Here is a 19,936-nt window from a genome sequence, read left to right as displayed (position 1 = left end):
CAGAACTTTAATTGAAAGCTCTAAACAAACAAAAATCGGAAGAGGGAGGATAAATGAAGTGGACCAATTAGATTCTACTCTAAATTGTTTGCATTTTTAGGATTTGGCATATTTTGTGAGTTATAGTCCCAATTTTTTTATACAATAGAAAAATATCATTATGAGAAAAGTTTGGAAAAGTTGACTAGGAAAATAATATTTCAGTTCAGAACTCATCTCAATAGTTACTCTTATAATGAAACATTTCGTATGAATTCTAAATTTTCCCCAAAAAGTTATTCTTATAAAAAAACTAAGATAAATTCGTTTGCAATTACATAAACTCTGTCGACATATTTGACGATTCTGTTTTAAAACGTCATGTTTTCGTCTGGAAAGGGGAGAGGGCTGTATAGTGAAAACGTCAATCCTCCTCCTTTTTATTATTTCTGCTAATGATTGCATTTGGCATTAAAGAATAGGGGGTGGGGCGACTCGATATAAGACTTTAATTTAAAGCATATATTAATTATATTAATGACATTTTTTAACATTTTGTTATTTCTTAACTAAAATACAAAAAGAAAAAAGTATTGGTTTGTCCGACGGGTTTTGCATGTATCGCCCCTCCGACCTGGTACAACCCTTTTTCATTTTATATTTACTAATGATAAAATTTGAGATTAGAGTGTGTGTACGACATAGTATAAAAATGGGTTAAACATCAATATTTAGCTTATATTATATAGATATTCAACTGATTTTGTTCACAAACTATGATTTCTAAATAAAATTAGGACCGCCCCCCACTCAATTAGTTTAGGTGGGAAGGGCAGTAGATGTATCGCCCCCCCCCCCAAATCCACCCAATCGGCTAACAGGGAACGACATGATATAGAGGTGGGGCAAAGTAAAGACGATTAGTCGATGTGCTGGCACCTTTGTTAACCGTGTGCCACAAAAACAAAAACCTTGACACCCCCCTGCCTTATAGATTGCAAGGTCTGAAAGGAGAACGAGAGTTTGAATTAATATCGTAACGTTTCTACAAAAGAACAAATTCTTCTTGTCAAAAAGAAATGGACAATTGCTGAAATGGACAATTGCTGAAATGGACAATTGCTGAAATGGACAATTGCTGAAATGGACAATTGCTGTCTTAGATAAAATAAATAAATATAAAACAAAACTTATTCAACTCAAGCAATATGTAGTTTTAAACAAAGTTCTTTATATGTCATCATAGTCAATATCAATTAATAACATTAATATTAATAATAAATTAACAACAGAATTTTAAAATGATTATAATAATATTCATAACATTAGCAAAATATTACTTCTTGATTTGTACATCACACTTAACATCAATTAGAGTCTGCGTAGACGATGTGGTAAAACAATTGGCTTCCGAACCGCGGTCAGTCGGGGTCCCGGGTTCGAATCCTGGTGAAGACTGGAATATTTAATTTCTTCAAGGCACCTCTGAGTCCACCCAGCTTTAAAGGGTACCTGACATTGTGATTGGTCGTTGAGCTGTTTACATAATATTCTTGTGAACCGTCAGCCACAGAAACAGACATCATAGGTCCCAAGGTCTGAAAGGAGACCCACTTTACTGACCTCAGTTATAGGAACTTAAAAATGTGCAGAGATATCTCAATTAACGAGATCTCGGGAAGGGGAGGGGGACATCAGCTTAAAAGTTATGTACTAACAAGTCTGTTTGTGTGTTGTTGTTGTTGTTTTATTCTTTGAATCACTTCAACCAGATATTTGTGACGTTTTTATTTATTTCTAATCTGATGACAGTTTCTTGGACTCCGACACTGGAGAGCGTGAGAGCCTAACGAGTGCTCCATATGCTGAAGTCCTATCATAAAGCTGATCACTCTATTGAACTTGATGGCGCGTGTGTGTCGTGATCCATTAAGTGCTTCAAGTGTTGCGTTCAATGCCATGTCCAGTCTAGTGGTCATATACTAGGAGACACCTATAATAAGACCTATTCCAATGACTCACACAGCATATACGTTTGGCTGGAGTCTGTAACTGGCTAGAGAGTCTTCAAGATGAAGTTCATTCTCGCTTGTCTTGCTTTTGTTGGTAAATAAATCTATATATCTTTGTTTGGTTTGATTTAGCCATTCAGCTCGCAAAAAATGGAATTCTATAGTTCATCATTTTATAGCTGCAAACACTCCTTGTTTTATATTTACCCAAGTGATAGCTTGAAGTCTTGCTGTACACCAGTTGAATACTGTAAATGTATTTGTGAACGATATTTCAGTTTCACAAGAATAGAATAAACTTTTGTCATACTTTTCAAATGTTAGTTTTAATCAGACTTCGTTCCTTTCCCAAGCCATTGTCTTCGCCGAGGAAGATGACCTGGACAAGAGAATAGTCAACGGTGAAAAGAGCGAGCTCTATGCTCACCCCCACCAGGCTTCGCTTCAACTCTACCATGCTACTTACGGATGGTACCACATCTGTGGCGCTGTGCTCATTGGACCAAATAAGGTAGGTTGTCTGATTCATGCTACCTAGAAATGTGTTCTTCTATAGTTTCTAATAGTACTGATGTACACGTATCTAGATAGTTTATACCAAACACTTATTTATTAATAGCTGGACTATTTACTTTAACTATAAGCAGATTGATAAGAAGACTTTATTGAGAACTAAACATTGAATACAATTGGGCAATGGCTATTGTGCTCATACACAGCAAAATAATGAAATGCATGACAGTTTGTATTCTATTGCTGACAATGACTTATTAATGATGGAATGGGGCTGCCTATCAGCCAAGAAAACCAATGATGGAATGGGGCTGCCTATCAGCCAAGAAAACCAATGATGGAATGGGCTGACTGTCAGCCAAGAAAACCAATGATGGAATGGGCTGCCTGTCAGCCAAGAAAACCAATGATGGAATGGGGCTGCCTGTCAGCCAAAAAAAACAATGATGGAATGGGCTGCCTGTCAGCCAAAAAAACAATGATGGAATGGGCTGCCTGTCAGCCAAAAAACCAATGATGGAATGGGCTGACTGTCAGTCAAAAAAACCAATGATGGAATGGGCTGACTGTCAGCCAAAAAAAACAATGATGGAATGGGCTGCCTATCAGCCAAGAAAACCAATGATGGAATGGGCTGCCTGTCAGCCAAAAAAAACAATGATGGAATGGGCTGCCTGTCAGCCCCAAAAAAAACAATGACATGGCTCAGAGTTTTAATCATTAATTAACGTGTTTGACTAGATTGACTTAGGGATGTGCAGAGGACGTAATCATCTTCTTCTTTGGAAGTCAAGTCTTTATTTTATAAGATAAGATGAGATAAAATGCCAAATCCAGCGTCTGGGGTTTGATTCCCGTGAGAAAAGAGTTCCATAAATGATATCTTTGCATTTATCGTTCCGACAGTCTTTAATAACTACCTAACAACGTCAAGGCGTTTGATCTTTGACATACAGAAAATGTCCGCTTGACCACAGCTGTCTGGATCGATAGCTCAAGACTTTATCTTAGACTAGAAGTCTTATCATTTTAGTAACTAGACTAAAAGTAATATTGGATATTTGTTTTTAATAAAGATAATTTGGCGATTTTAAGACTATTCAAATGTCATTCTTTTTTTTTCCTATAGTGGTCAACTAAATTATCTATAAATTTATTTTTTAACAGGATTTTAGTTTCTTCTCTTTATTTTGTGTTTGTTTGACATGTATCAGATGTTTGTTTGACATGTATCTGATGTTTGTTTGACATGTATCGGATGTTTGTTTGACATGTATCGGATGTTTGTTTGACATGTATCGGATGTTTGTTTGACATGTATCGGATGTTCCTTCAGAGTTGAAGATAATCTTCATCCTAGTCCAAACCTCCCGCAGGCCGACTGAAATGGGCAGAGGGCAGGGCATGAACCGGGGATCAACGACGCGATCAAATGAGAGTCCAGCGCGCATGAGCAGTGGTCTTCCATTCTCTTAAGTTAGAGTACTCTTACATTACATAACATTAACCCTTATGTAGACACTCAATGTGTGATCGAATTCTTCCTTTCAGTTAGTGACTGCAGCCCACTGTCTTGATGGTCAAAACCCAAACAACCTACGTATCGTGGTGGGAGCCTTGAACCTAGACGATCCCACCCCCTACCAACAGACAGTGGCCGTGGCCTCTATCGTCATCCACCCACAGTACAACGGCAACGGAAATGGAATCCCCAATGACATTGGCATCATCTACCTGGCAATATCTGTCACCTACAACAAGAATGTACAGGTCAGCAAACATTCAATTCCTTTATTTTACCTTTTAAACAAATACCATTAAGGTGACCACACTTGGCAATCAGATGGCTTGTACATCATCTTAACAATAACAAAAACACCTCAAGAACTGATGCCATGATATATATATATAGTGTTAAGACGTGGGGGTGAACTAAAGAAAATAACTCACCGATTCTCAGATCGCTGGTATCTCTTCGATTGCAGAAACACAATCCAACTATGATCAATCAATATCCCAGATAAAAAAAAAATAATGTCACAATCTTCAAATCAAATTTATATATCCAGACTCACTAACACAATAGAAAACAATCCTCAATCCTCAGTCAAGAAATCCCAAAAAATCATCACTCAAGTTTCTGAACACATTGACACACTAGTCAAGGTCATTTAGGCCCAACAGCATCAACACAAATCACCAGGTAGTTAGTCACGGAAGAACTGGGGTACAACAATATATATATATTTATATATCACTTTCACTGTCACTTTTTTCAAAGTATTACTTTTCTTGTATTTTAACGTTTATTATTAATTAATTACTAGTTAAAAGTTAGGCAACCCATCACTGTGTAACGGCACCTATTTTTTTTTTTTTACAAAAAAGCACTGTGTGTATCTCTATGTTTTTTCACCTATCACTACTTCTCCCACTTCACTTCACTTGAAGCAGTTATATTTGCATTGCGCCTAGGACAACTAAGCACTTTTTAGGATCGAAACGAAGCTCTTCAATTTGCCCCAAACGATTTCAACCCAATTATTTGTTGAAAGACGGCATCCTGTTCACCCAAGCGTATCAACCTATTTTTTGTTTCTACACATGTAGACCTAGACAAAAGTCTTTGGCATGTGAAGTACTATTTTATTAAGATTATTTTCAGTTTAAAAAAAAACACTGTAATTTATAAAAATAGATTACATCAAAAAATCAAGATGAACATGTATCAAAGAACTAAAACTAGAAATCCAACAAATTCTCGCGCGAATTTTTTTTATATTTTTAATACTTTTTAAGAAACCTTTTACGCACAGTTTAATTTTCATATTTCGATCTACATAAAAGTTTAAACGGAGTTTATAAGCTCGAGTCCAAGATGATTTTCAAAACGTTTTGAAAGCATCAGGGAGAATTTCAAATATTTCGATTAAAAGCGGAAAAGTCTCAAGAACATTCCTATTGTACGCAGGATTATTTTCTAAAAAGTAGAGCCTGTGTTATAGATAGCTGGCCAAAGGAATATACGGAGGACTTTTCACTTTATATCATTCTATTGTTATAAGTAATAACAAAGGGAGAGACCATTATATTTTTATAAGTAAGAAAATATGAGAGGATCCATCGCAAAATAAACAATATATAGCAATAGCCAGGGAACAAATACACGGACATTTCCGGTGAGGGATGCTAGCATTTTAGATATGTACCGGAATAGTTTACCTTAATTATATCTGTGTATGCTGCTGTACCGGAATATTTTACCTTAATTATATCTGTGTATGCTGCTGTACCGGAATATTTTACCTTAATTATATCTGTGTATGCTGCTGTACCGGAATATTTTACCTTAATTATATCTGTGTATGCTGCTGTACCGGAATATTTTACCTTAATTATATCTGTGTATGCTGCTGTACCGGAATATTTTACCTTAATTATATCTGTGTATGCTGCTGTACCGGAATATTTTACCTTAATTATATCTGTGTATGCTGCTGTACCGGAATATTTTACCTTAATTATATCTGTGTATGCTGCTGTACCGGAATATTTTACCTTAATTATATCTGTGTATGCTGCTGTACCGGAATATTTTACCTTAATTATATCTGTATATGCTGCTGTACCGGAATATTTTACCTTAATTATATCTGTATATGCTGCTGTACCGGAATATTTTACCTTAATTATATCTGTATATGCTGCTGTACCGGAATATTTTACCTTAATTATATCTGTATATGCTGCTGTACCGGAATATTTTACCTTAATTATATCTGTATATGCTGCTTGTAGTTCTATCTGTACATTCTACCTGAAATTCAATCTGTACGTTGTACCGTAACATTTTAGATTAAATCTTCATGCATTTCTATGTGCACATTGCACCTGCTCATTTTATCTTTCAGCCCGCCACCATAGCTCCAGCCGGGTCAAGCTTTGCCAACACCCAATGTGTCATCACCGGCTGGGGCCGCACCGTTGGTGGTGGACCCACTGCAAGACACCTGAAACAGGCTTACATTACCAAGATTTCCAAGAGCACCTGCAACAGCTATTGGCTTAGATACGGGCAGATCATCACAGACAACCACATCTGTGTCTTTGAGGCATCAGGTAAGTAGATTATCGCTGAAACACTGTGTCTTTGAAGTATCAGGTAAGAAGATTTTCACTGAAACCATATTTTGTGTCTTTGAAGTTTCAGGTAGGTAGATCTTCACTGAAACCACCTGTGTCTTTAAAATATCAGGTAGGTAAATCATCATTGAAGAAGTATCGGAAGTAAGTAGATGGATGAGGTGTATCAGTGCTCTGTGGCAAGTGAATTTCAAACCAGTGGTCCTTGCATTGAAAAGGTTCTCAAACAGACGGGAAAACATGGTACGAAAAGCAGTATTGAGTCAACGAACGTCAAGCTCTCTATCTCGTTCAATTAGCCTAAGACCTGCCCAGCTCAATTACGACTACATCTTAGACCAGAAGTCTTTCTTAGTATTTTAGTTACTAGACTGAAACTGATATTGGATATTTGTTTTTAAAAAAGATGATTGTGACTGATCAAAGTTTATGAAATTTAAAAAAATTAATCGATAACTTTTAGGAGAGAGAATTAGAAACAGGTCATCTAGATCGTACAAAGTGGTCATCTAGATCGTACAAAGTGGTCATCTAGATCGTACAAAGTGGTCATCTAGATCGTACAAAGACTATCACTTTTTGTTTAAAAAGACTATCTCATTTATTCTTTTTTTTTTGTCACAATATTTCTCACCCCTCTGGCTCTCTTTTTACAAAGCTTATATTAACTTACATTTTCTGTCTGCTAAAAAGTTTGTATACGTTATTTTCCCCACACCCATTCTCGGATCAAGTTGAAACGTCGAACATATATTCATTGGCCTAGACAAGACATAAATCAATTTAAAAATAAGCAATTAGTCAATTAATTGAAGGTAATTATTTATTTTGTTTGATATCAACAAGGGACATTGATCCTCCAGTAATCACATATACGGCTAAATATATAGGTAATTAGATATGTTATTTAGGAATCAATTTGAAAACGAGACGTGAGATACCAGAAAGAGACTTAAGAAAACAATTTTGTTAATTTGTATAATTAATATTTTGTCATCATTTCAGATCCAGCTGGTACTCGTCCCAGTGCTTGCAACGGAGACAGTGGCGGCCCCATGATGTGTGGAACCAACTTCCAGTACTTGGCTGGTGTTACCTCTTGGGGTGTTAGTACCTGCAGCGGTAAGTTTTTAGCGGTTGTTACGTCTTGAGTTATCGGTACTTCCACATCTTATCAGATTCAAATGGAACAATGAAAAATTCAGATCTAGGTTCATTTGTGAGCCAAAGCATTCTTATTGTAACCAGTGATTGTGTGAGTGTGTACTAAACCTTTGATCCTTCTCCAGGTGACTTGCCCAGTGTGTACACACGTACATCTGCCTACATCAATTGGATTACAGTCAATTAATAGCTGAGGTCAAAGTTCACTTAATAAATAAATTTTTGAGTTTCATTTAAATAAAAAATTCTTTTTGTTGTATTTTTGTAAATGTTCATTTATTTCATTGGTTATATTGTAGAACTATCACATCCACTGCAACACTATGTATATGTCAAAATATGTAGCTCACAGCTGGGGCTACATAGCCACGGGAAATATATATATATATACATAGCACATGGAGAAAGGTAATTAAAATCGTCTCCAGGCCGATATCGGCTTTGTCTGCTCCAGATGTGACGAAATGGAATTGAGAAGCTACTGACAAATCCTAGGTATCACATACATGACGGCGTCACAAACGAATAGATTAGAGATAGTATTAGTACAACGATTGAACCCCGCGATGACCTGCTAACTACTGTCAAAAAACGCAAAATAAAATTCTATAGCCATATTACAAAGTCTTCAGCGCTCGCTAAGACACTCCTTCAGAAAACAATACCAGGAAAAAGAAGAAGAGGCGGACAGAGAAAGTGATGGAAAGGCAATATAAAGGAATGGACGGGCCTTCCATTGAGTGAGATTCTGTCCACGGCAAAAGACAGAGAGGAATGGAGAAGAATGTGATGAAATAAGTAGGTCACAGTTGGATCTGTGTCGTTACTTGAAATACAGCAATCCTTCTAAATCTTCGTACTCGATAGAAATGTCTTGACTATAAAATGTATAATTAGTATAGAAGGACGAGAAAAACACATTCTGGAAAGCATTGAAAAAGAATAAAACAACTCTCCCTCTTCTATGATTAGAGAGCACATATGTGCCTCGTTGTTACCATAGCAACAAAATGAGTAGTAAACTTATTTGAAAGTTCAATTGTATTTTTACGTTTTAATAAGTGGTCCCATCACATGCAGGACTCAAGTCGTAGTAAAATACAAACAAAAAACTTTGTTTTTCAAAAACCTCAGTGAGCATCCAAAGTGCATCGAAAGTGCAACTACAAATAAATGACTCTGTAGAAATGTAATAACCTATATCTTTAGTATAAGAGGCGTGGGGGATGAGAGGTAAGGCGCTTGACTTCCGAACCGAGGGGTCCCGGGTTCGGATCCTGGTGATGACTATGATTTTTTTATTTTTTTAGGGCAACACCCAGCTCTAACGTGAGTTGGAGAAAAGTAAAGGCGGCTGGTCGTTGTGATGACCACATGACATCCTCGTTAACCGTGGGCCACAGAAACTGATGACCTTGATATCATCTGCCCCATAGATCACAAGATCTGAAAGGAAAAGTTTTCTTTATGTTTTTAATATATAAAATGGTTTAATTTTTTGGTTCATGAAATGTGTAAATAATCGATGGTATCATTTCAACTCGCATGAATAGCAACTAAACAATAAGCAAGTTTACAGTAATCAATAACTTAAAACTTACACTGCTTTATTGATCGCTACTACATTCTTAGTCATTACAGAGACACTTTGCACAAATAAAAACAACACAAAAATTCAAATCTAGAACAGACACAACATTTATTTGGTGACTGACTAGACACAGACACCTTGATCCTTTTCACGTTTCGTAGTCTACGAGTAGCGCTGATACAGCCTGACCGACTTAAGGAGCGAACGAGCTTTTTGTACCATTCGGTTGTTAACAGACAGAAGTCACCTGATTCGTAACGACTTGACCTAGTTATGATGGAGTGGGTGACTGTTGTCTTAAAAAACTATTGTGATCTAGAGCTTCATTAGGACTATTCATTGTCATTTTACCGATTTTTAAGTCTGGCTAAGATTTTTTTTTGTTCAAGGGACGTAATGCTAAACAAAACTGAATATACACATTTTTCAGGATTACTTTCCATTTCTCATTTAAAGTCTATCATTGTTCTGGATTGTATTAAAAAAGTCTTATAGAAACATCTTTTGTAAACAAATACGTAGATCAGTTTAGAATGTTCTAGAAATAACTGTATTAACTAGACATTCTAGCTACGCCGTTGCTATTTTCACGTGAAAAGGTAGAAAGTGTATTCTTGTCGCCAGCTGTGTTGATGATGAGCTGTCAGTGCCATGGAACTAAATCTTGCTATACTTCTCATGTGTACTGTCATACAAGGTGCTGGTTATACTGTTGTGGTCATACTGTCTCTATGAAGTAATATAGTTATAGCACATTCTAAATGATGTTTGACAGTTTCCTATGGGTTTCCTACCTTGATAAGGAAATGTCATTGACCTCTAGACTGGCACAACTTACAGACTTTGTCAAACGCAAAGTTTTGGATGATAGAGCATTATACGGCAATTATCAGCAGTATCAAAACAGCCATTACATGTATTTGCAATAGATTTGCATATATTTGCATTAATTCCGTTCCTTCTACTTCCTCTATGACCAAGAAGCTGTAGCGTGCTGACGTACCAGAGCGAGATACTACTGACTATTGATCTCTCTGTTCAGTATTTCAATGTTTAAACTTGAACGTAAGAAATCAATGCGTTTATTTAAATGTATTACATAGCCCACTGGTCATACGTGTACAAATAAATGTAATACTTAGCCCACTGGTCATACGTGTACAAATAAATGTAATACTTGGACCACTGGTCATACGTGTACAAATAAATGTAATACTTGGCCCACTGGTCATACGTGTACAAATAAATGTAATACTTGGCCCACTGGTCATACGTGTACAAATAAATGTAATACTTGGCCCACTGGTCATACGTGTACAAATAAATGTAATACTTGGCCCACTGGTCATACGTGTACAAATAAATGTAATACTTGGCCCACTGGTCATACGTGTACAAAAAAATGTAATACTTGGCCCACTGGTCATACGTGTACAAATAAATGTAATACTTGGCCCACTGGTCATACGTGTACAAATAAATGTAATACTTGGCCCACTGGTCATACGTGTACAAATAAATGTAATACTTGGCCCACTGGTCATACGTGTACAAATAAATGTAATACTTGGCCCACTGGTCATACGTGTACAAATAAATGTATTACTTAGCCCAATGGTCATACGTGTACAAATAAATGTATTACTTAGCCCACTGGTCATACGTGTACAAATAAATGTAATACTTGGCCTACTGGTCATACGTGTACAAATAAATGTAATTATTGGCCCACTGGTCATACGTGTACAAATGAATGTCATACTTAGCACACTGGTCATACGTGTACAAATGAAGTTAATACTTGGCCCACTGGTCATACGTGTACAAATGAAGGTAATACTTAGCACACTGGTCATACGTGTACAAATAAATGAAATTAGCATTGTGTTTTCATGCCCAATGAATCTCTGAAACAAAGAAACAGGCAGGAGACTTTCATGTGCCTCTTTCTGCTTACTGGCACGCTTGCATACATCAGTATATCTTAGAAGAAGACCTGCAGCTCTCCTGTATAAAGAATGGATCCTGTTTCGTAGATGGTGTACACAATAGAAGTAGAAAAAAGGCAAAGAAAGCTGCCACGCGCGTAGTTACAAACAACCTTTCAATGCAGTTACATATCAAGGAATGACAAGGATCGACCTCTTTAGTCACGTACGACATTGCAGACGAGAAAAGATCGTCTCTCGAGGCGTGTAATGCCAAAGAAGACAATATATATTATCATCGAATACCAAGAACTTCGTGAAATTACAATACCAATATATTTTAGATTCGAATACCAAGAAGTTCGTGAAATTACAATACCAATATATTTTAGATTCGAATACCAAGAAGTTCGTGAAATTACAATACCAATATATTTTAGATTCGAATACCAAGAAGTTCGATCAATTCTAGTGCAAGACAGGACAAAACGAAACAACCAACGCTTCATAAAGAATTAGAATAATAATTTAAATTTAATCATTCAGACTAATAATAATAATACAAATTTTCCTACAAATAATTGAAAACATTACATTAAAAAATTCACATCGCTCAAAAACAATTTCAATAACTTAGAGTTCACCAGACCAGGAACAATGGCAGTGATATAAGACCTTATGTACTAACAGGAAGAGTGGCAGTGATATAAGACCTTATGTACTAACAGGAAGAGTGGCAGTGATATAAGACCTTATGTACTAACAGGATCAGTGGCAGTGATATAAGACCTTATGTACTAACAGGATCAGTGGCAGTGATATAAGACCTTATGTACTAACAGGATCAGTGGCAGTGATATAAGACCTTATGTACTAACAGGATCAGTGGCAGTGATATAAGACCTTATGTACTAACAGGATCAGTGGCAGTGATATAAGACCTTATGTACTAACAGGATCAGTGGCAGTGATATAAGACCTTATGTACTAACAGGATCAGTGGCAGTGATATAAGATCTTATGTACTAACAGGATCCTTTTTTTTATAGGTTCTCGACAGGGACCATAAGGATTTAGCAAGTTCTAGAATAAACAAAAATTATATATAAGGGGATTTTACTAATAGATTAACTCCCTGTCTCTATTCTGCGTGTGTGTGTTTGTTGTGTGGTCAAACATAAATAGTTGGAAATACAAAGCCCAAACCAGTAATACTTAGTTACAACAAGTGAAGGGAAAATACTGTTCTAGACCATCATTGGACTGAACCCCAACTGACCCATGGGCGTTGTGTTTCATGTGTGTAGACACAGAAGGAGAACAAAATCCCCTGACATGTTTTGGTAATAGCTCTAGAATCCTAGAACAGTGGACTTGTTTTCTTGTTATCACCTGTTATAAGTTCATTCTATTGGCACAACGAAATGATTTACTTTGTAAAAATAAAATGCGGCAGATTTTATACTAATTTTAAGATGGAGTATCCTCTCCCCGGTCTCAAACATATGTACTCATTATATGTTTTAGTATACAAATATTTTTTAAAAAAGGAAATATATATTGCATAGTATCACCATAAAAAAAACTATATCACCTTTGACAATCAACATTTACAATACATGAAAACACTATTTACAGTCTTAGTGTTTGTATAAACATTAACATACAATTTGGACAACCAAAACTCACCAGAATAATTGCTAGTCAACTGACTGACAAAACTCTCCTGATCCAATACAAAATTTATACATCCAACTACGAGCTACGTGTACAGATAATATCTTCTTCATGGAGTGATCAAACCAAGATTCTTAACTAATAAAACAACATAACATGAATCAATAATTTGACACAGAAACACTGTGAATACACTCCCTATTACCATAGAAACCAAAATGGGTTTTTATAGGATTTTTTTCATTATTCAAGAGAGAAGACTTTCTGAAATATGAAATATCCCTCTCAAATATGTGACAATTATTGCAAATAGTTGTAGTTGGCATCATACTTTTGGTTACTATAACATTATTGCACATAAAACAGATTTCATTTTGAATGGAATAATATTTCCACAAAACTAGTTACAAAATATTTACATTTTTAAAAAGTTAGCTTATAAGAAAGGCTTGTCCTCAGCCCTATTGTTTTCAAAAGGTGTCTTGCATTTGCAGGAATAACAGATTGTTTACTTTTAAGTCATTGGTTCCCTGCATCCTGATCTCAAAATCTCAGCTATTCAAATGAATCATTTCATGTAAAATGTTTGCCCAATCAGACAAGTACATTAAGAGCGATCAGAGTTTTGTGCGTTAATGAATCACGGGTTGAAATTGTCAGCACTTCTCGATTGGGAGTTTCGGGGAAGAAATGTAGAATTGTTTAAAGGTAAAGGCAAACATGATATATGGAGTCACTGATGGTAGTAGCAGTGTATAGACATGCCGCAACATAGTCTGAAAAAAGGAAAAACATAAGAGACGCGGACGGAAAACACACGAGGGTCTATTTTTCAAATTCTCTTCTACAGGTTCCGTGAAGCAGCCCAGTGTAGCACAGAATTGAAGACTGCACAGTGTAGCATTGATGTGAAGACCGAAGTCTCTCAGATTGAAAGCTAGAGGCTTTACGAATTTCTTCCTTGTAGTGAAGATGCTGATGTCTTTTTGTCCAGTTCAAATTCTCTCAGACTTCCTCCGGCTCACCAGAAAATTCTTGTCTCGTCAGATAATCAATGGCCAGGCTCAGACGTCGATTCTTTGCCAAAACCTGTTTGGAATATACAAAATATTAGAGTTAATATTTTATTGAATGGACAGAGACTAATTGAAATGGGGAGAGTTTGAAGTAGGACAATATAAGAAAATGTCTCTTTGAGGAATGTACAACGCTGTGTCTTAGAACTGTTTCCTTATCAATTCCAATCTTGAAACGACAAGTAGATATAAAGACTTTTCAAAGCACCGAAATAAGTATGATTATGTGGATGAATAGTTAAAGCAATAGTTATAGTAATACTTTAAGTTATGGCTGAAGGTATAGCTAGAGTCATAGCTATAGTAAGCTAATGTTAGAGCTAGGGCACAAAATGATGCTGCATTCGTTGCTAGAGCTATATCTAAAGTTAGAGCTAGAACTAAGGTACCTCTTGAAGTCTACTCTCCAAATCAATCTCTGACTTCCTCCACAATATCAACACATCCTCCTTGGACAGCGCCTCCAGGGTGCAGTCATCTATCAAATCAGCAGGGAGATGACTTTGATAGCCAGACATGGCATGCTGCCTCAGTGTGGACTTCACGCGATTGTCCTACACAGCAAGAAAGTATTGGCTTTAGTAGTGATGACCATTTGAGTATTTAAGAAAAAGTAACAAGAATATTTTTGTTAAATTTGATGCTGTGATGCAGAGCGTTGATAACATGATCAATAATTCAGGGTAAGGATGACAACATAAGATCATCAAATGAGTGAGAATGAGAAATACAGTGGGTGAGTATACACCATCTTGTCAGCCATAATGAGGACAACAAAGGACAGCACCATTAAACTGTGCACAATTTCAAATTTTACTCAATAGACAAATAAAATCCTTATTTCCCGAGGTCTTATGTGACCCCTGACAATCCAAATCTTGTTATTAAGAAACGATTGTTTTATATGGCTACAGAAACACCGAATAATAAGAGAAACAATATATAATCAGAGAAACATTGTATAATTAGATAAACACTGTATTATCAGTGAACACTATCATCAGAGTACTCAATGGTTTAATGGGATGCCTATGGCGGTGTTTTTAAATGAACTTGTGCATAAACTCTAAATCTAATGCCTCACCTTCAGTTTCAAATTCCGCTGAAAATAATCACGCCCCTGATTGTCAAACATAGGTTTCTTCTTGTTGTTTTTGCTAACCTGGCACTGGCCGGTGTTCTCGGGGGAATGTCCACTAGAAAATTTCCGCAGTGGTTTGGCGGGGATTTTCTTTTTATTACAGTTGCCTTGAGCTTCCGGTTTCACGTTCGGCAGCTTTGATATCTCAGCGGCGGCTCTGTTCTCTTCGGGTTCACTTGGTGTGAAGCTAGAGACCAGTATGTCATTGTTTGGCACTGACACAAGTGAAAGTGGGACGGAGTCTACCGAGGCAGAGCGAGGGAGCTCGTTATTGCGTGGCTCTCGCCTAGGCAGTTGGTTGAAAGAATGGAGGCCGATCTTTGTCGGAGAATCTTTTAGCTGCGCTGGTTCCGGTGAAACATTAGCTGCCTTGTTACTGTGAGCAAGTTCACTCGCTATGCCCGGTTCGTTGTTTGCTGGAAAGTCCGGGTCAGCAGACATTAAAGAAGGGCTGCTGTTTGGTGGCAATGGGGAAAAACTACCAGACAATTCTCTACAGTCCGGAAAATCATCTATGCTAGGGGAGGTAAGTGAAGGTAAGGGTGAAAATTCACGGTTTTCTTCGCTGGGTGATCTCCCTGAGGAAGAAGATGGAGAATTATAATACACGCTCCCTTTACTATCGGGGGGAGGTGTGGTCATTATGTGTGCGTCCATCAGTTCTGAATGGTCGGTTGATAGTTTTAATATAGAATCCTTTTTCTTATCAAGGTCTGTCTGTTTGTGAACTTGTCTTTGTTCTATGTGTCCAGAGGCACGATTGTTTGCATCCGACATTGTTCTTTCTTTACACTTGGAGACCGAAGGGAAAACAAAGTAGGAATCTGACCGCTTCCGGAATCGTGGACTAAAGTCTGAGGAGATTCCATACCCTAGAGACCGGGACGACACTTTCCTGCCCACATTATTGTCGGAAACGTCCTGAAAGTGCCCGCTGTCCCGCTGAAACACGGCCTCGTCACTGGAGACTCTCGTCATGTCATTACTCACACTCGAGGCACGTCTCAGGTGGAATCGATTCATCGCCGCGTCCGAGCTGTCAGTGGCGTCGTAAGCGTCGTTATTGACTCCAGAGGTTGCGCCGTCGAGATCTGATCTAGAGCCCTCGTCTCCGTAGTCCTGGAGGCCTTCGTCCCCGTAGTCTTGGAGGCCCTCGAAGTCAATCTCGGCCTCGGAGTTGTCAGCAGTTTCAGAGGCGGACTGGAGCTGCCGGTGATAGCTGTAATTGAGAAAATTGTAAAGGAATACATGTTCATGTTCTGTTTAATGGATACAACAAAATGTAAGGCTTGAAGTAATGTGAAACAAAAAATGTAATATGACTAAGAGTTTTATGTGATTTAACAAAAGACTTTTTTGATACAATAATATGCTGTGCATCATAATACGAAGTGATTAGAGGCTGGATTAGTTCAGCGATCGGACCGCAAGATGACCTGCTAACTACTGTCGAAAAACGCAAACTAAAACTCTATGGCCAAATGGTTCTCAAGTCTCGCAAAGACAACAACAACGTCTCTTGCCTCGGGGAACAGAACCAGACCAAAAAAAGAAAAAGAGGAAAAGAAAGTGATGGGAACAAATAAAAGAATGGACACAGGTCATTGAACAAGATTCCGTCAAAGGCCAAAGACAGACACGAATGGAGAAACAAACAAATCGTGTGTGGTGCCCCAGCTTTCCAACAGACTAAGGTGAAGGTGACAATGCTGTCAATGATAATAAGACTATTTAATTTTGAACAAAAGTGTTGACTGCCATTTAGGCTGTCGAACTTAGTAATTACATCATTCATTTTTTAAATTGTAATCACAAATGAAGTTTGACACCGTATGTGGAAAATGTTAAAACAGATGGAAGGAAGTCTTTCATTGTCATGACTCGGTGTCTTCCTCTTCGAATACATTCTTTAAACAAGCAAAATATAAAAAATACTTTAGAACAACAAAACTTAAATACGGAAAAAAACTGCAAAATCGCCACCATATCTCAATACTGCAATGTTTAACTCCCTTTATCTATATAAAAGAAAATTAATAAATTACCACTAATTGATTAATTAATAAGTTGGGTTTTTTTATTCAAGTATTGTCATCGACTTTGAATAATGGTGCAAAATTTTAACTTAATCTGAAAATGAGAATCGGAAGAAATATGATGTACACAATTTGTACCAAGACAGACAGTGAGTTCGTTTGTTGGGGGTTCTTTTGTTTGTTTGTTTTTTTTGTGTTTTTTTTTTGAAAAAAAAATGAATTCGTTTTACAACTGGAGACCTTGTTTTTTTTCCCTCACTGAATGAGCTTTGCATTGGAGAGTTTCATTGATAGTGGAAAACTACTATGAGCTTCACTGTGTCTCCAGTGTACAGAAAACAGCAAGTGTTCATTAGCTATACAATTTACAAGCTATAAGGAGACATTGTGTGCCCTTTTTTAGCACTGCAAAATCAAATTTCTAAATTTATTCATTTGTATCACAAAATAGTTTTTATTAAGTCTATAGAAAGTGATATTATATATATATATATATATATATATATATATATATATATTATCCTCCTTCGTGGTTGATGATGAGCACATTTCTCAGATCCTAGAGACTCGAAGATGACTGTAAAGTCCAATCCTCGATTTAAAAAGCCGGCTGCATACGTGGCATGGGTGGTTTAGGTCAGTTGTAGTCTCAGCTTTTTGTTGGCTCGGCGCTCTTTCAGCTGCTCACCCTCCTTGCTTTATATCTCGTGACGAAAGAATTTTGTGTCGTTGACAATGTGGAGAATCTAAAGTCGTTGACAATGTGGAGAATCTAAAGTCGTTGACAATGTGAAGAATCTAAAGTCGTTGACAATGTGGAGAATCTAAAGTCGTTGACAATGTGGAGAATCTAAAGTCGTTGACAATGTGGAGAATCTAAAGTCGTTGACAATGTGGAGAATCTAAAGTCGTTGACAATGTGGAGAATCTAAAGTCGTTGACAATGTGGAGAATCTAAAGTCGTTGACAATGTGCAGAATCTAAAGTCGTTGACAATGTGGAGAATCTAAAGTCGTTGACAATGTGGAGAATCTAAAGTCGTTGACAATGTGGAGAATCTAACGTCGTTGACAATGTGCAGAATCTAAAGTCGTTGACAATGTGCAGAATCTAAAGTCGTTGACAATGTGGAGAATCTAAAGTCGTTGACAATGTGGAGAATCTAAAGTCGTTGACAATGTGGAGAATCTAAAGTCGTTGACAATGTGGAGAATCTAAAGTCGTTGACAATGTGCAGAATCTAAAGTCGTTGACAATGTGCAGAATCTAAAGTCGTTGACAATGTGAAGAATCTAAAGTCGTTGACAATGTGCAGAATCTAAAGTCGTTGACAATGTGGAGAATCTAAAGTCGTTGACAATGTGGAGAATCTAAAGTCGTTGACAATGTGGAGAATCTAAAGTCGTTGACAATGTGGAGAATCTAAAGTCGTTGACAATGTGGAGAATCTAAAGTCGTTGACAATGTGCAGAATCTAAAGTCGTTGACAATGTGCAGAATCTAAAGTCGTTGACAATGTGGAGAATCTAAAGTCGTTGACAATGTGCAGAATCTAAAGTCGTTGACAATGTGGAGAATCTAAAGTCGTTGACAATGTGAAGAATCTAAAGTCGTTGACAATGTGGAGAATCTAAAGTCGTTGACAATGTGCAGAATCTAAAGTCGTTGACAATGTGAAGAATCTAAAGTCGTTGACTATGTGGAGAATCTAAAGTCGTTGACAATGTGCAGAATCTAAAGTCGTTGACAATGTGGAGAATCTAAAGTCGTTGACAATGTGCAGAATCTAAAGTCGTTGACAATGTGGAGAATCTAAAGTCGTTGACTATGTGGAGAATCTAAAGTCGTTGACAATGTGCAGAATCTAAAGTCGTTGACAATGTGGAGAATCTAAAGTCGTTGACAATGTGCAGAATCTAAAGTCGTTGACAATGTGGAGAATCTAAAGTCGTTGACAATGTGGAGAATCTAAAGTCGTTGACAATGTGCAGAATCTAAAGTCGTTGACAATGTGGAGAATCTAAAGTCGTTGACTATGTGGAGAATCTAAAGTCGTTGACTATGTGGAGAATCTAAAGTCGTTGACAATGTGGAGAATCTAAAGTCGTTGACAATGTGGAGAATCTAAAGTCGTTGACAATGTGCAGAATCTAAAGTCGTTGACAATGTGCAGAATCTAAAGTCGTTGACAATGTGGAGAATCTAAAGTCGTTGACAATGTGCAGAATCTAAAGTCGTTGACAATGTGGAGAATCTAAAGTCGTTGACAATGTGAAGAATCTAAAGTCGTTGACAATGTGGAGAATCTAAAGTCGTTGACAATGTGGAGAATCTAAAGTCGTTCACAATGTGGAGAATCTAAAGTCGTTGACAATGTGCAGAATCTAAAGTCGTTGACAATGTGGAGAATCTAAAGTCGTTGACTATGTGGAGAATCTAAAGTCGTTGACAATGTGCAGAATCTAAAGTCGTTGACAATGTATAGAATCTAAAGTCGTTGACAATGTGGAGAATCTAAAGTCGTTGACTATGTGGAGAATCTAAAGTCGTTGACTATGTGGAGAATCTAAAGTCGTTGACAATGTGAAGAATCTAAAGTCGTTGACTATGTGGAGAATCTAAAGTCGTTGACAATGTGGAGAATCTAAAGTCGTTGACAATGTGGAGAATCTAAAG

At 37.1% G+C, this 19,936-nt stretch overlaps 2 protein-coding genes across 2 annotated transcripts in view; one reads left to right on the top strand and one right to left on the bottom strand.

The window, feature by feature from the left end:
• Positions 1 to 1,959: 1,959 nt before the first annotated feature.
• Positions 1,960 to 8,068, top strand: LOC106067232 (fibrinolytic enzyme, isozyme C-like). The gene is made up of 6 exons (XM_013226383.2): positions 1,960 to 2,085; positions 2,345 to 2,502; positions 4,056 to 4,274; positions 6,416 to 6,623; positions 7,653 to 7,769; positions 7,937 to 8,068. Exons 1-6 carry the CDS (start codon positions 2,052 to 2,054, stop codon positions 7,996 to 7,998), a joined length of 798 nt encoding a protein of 265 aa, XP_013081837.1. The 5' UTR covers positions 1,960 to 2,051; the 3' UTR covers positions 7,999 to 8,068.
• Positions 8,069 to 11,840: 3,772 nt separating this feature from the next.
• The window catches only part of LOC106067211 (glutamate receptor ionotropic, NMDA 2B-like), a 174,671-nt gene continuing 166,575 nt past the window's right edge, over positions 11,841 to 19,936 (bottom strand). The window contains exons 18-20 of the mRNA XM_056030454.1: positions 15,168 to 16,443; positions 14,473 to 14,637; positions 11,841 to 14,096 (exon numbers count right to left, since the gene is read on the bottom strand). Of these exons, the coding sequence (XP_055886429.1) occupies positions 14,013 to 14,096; positions 14,473 to 14,637; positions 15,168 to 16,443 (1,525 nt within the window). The 3' untranslated portion in view covers positions 11,841 to 14,012. The remainder of the gene's footprint in view (positions 14,097 to 14,472; positions 14,638 to 15,167; positions 16,444 to 19,936) is intronic.

The sequence above is a fragment of the Biomphalaria glabrata genome, chromosome 5 (assembly GCF_947242115.1).
Source record: "Biomphalaria glabrata chromosome 5, xgBioGlab47.1, whole genome shotgun sequence".
In the NCBI taxonomy this organism is placed as follows: domain Eukaryota; kingdom Metazoa; phylum Mollusca; class Gastropoda; family Planorbidae; genus Biomphalaria; species Biomphalaria glabrata.
This window is presented reverse-complemented; position numbering and strand designations above follow the sequence as displayed.

Coding starts and splice junctions, on each gene's coding strand:
- LOC106067232 (XM_013226383.2), top strand. CDS start 2,052: ATGAAGTTCATTCTCGCTTGTCTTGCTTTTGTTG. Junction 2,086..2,344: donor CGCTTGTCTTGCTTTTGTTG/GTAAATAAATCT, acceptor TCCTTTCCCAAG/CCATTGTCTTCGCCGAGGAA. Junction 7,770..7,936: donor GGGTGTTAGTACCTGCAGCG/GTAAGTTTTTAG, acceptor ATCCTTCTCCAG/GTGACTTGCCCAGTGTGTAC.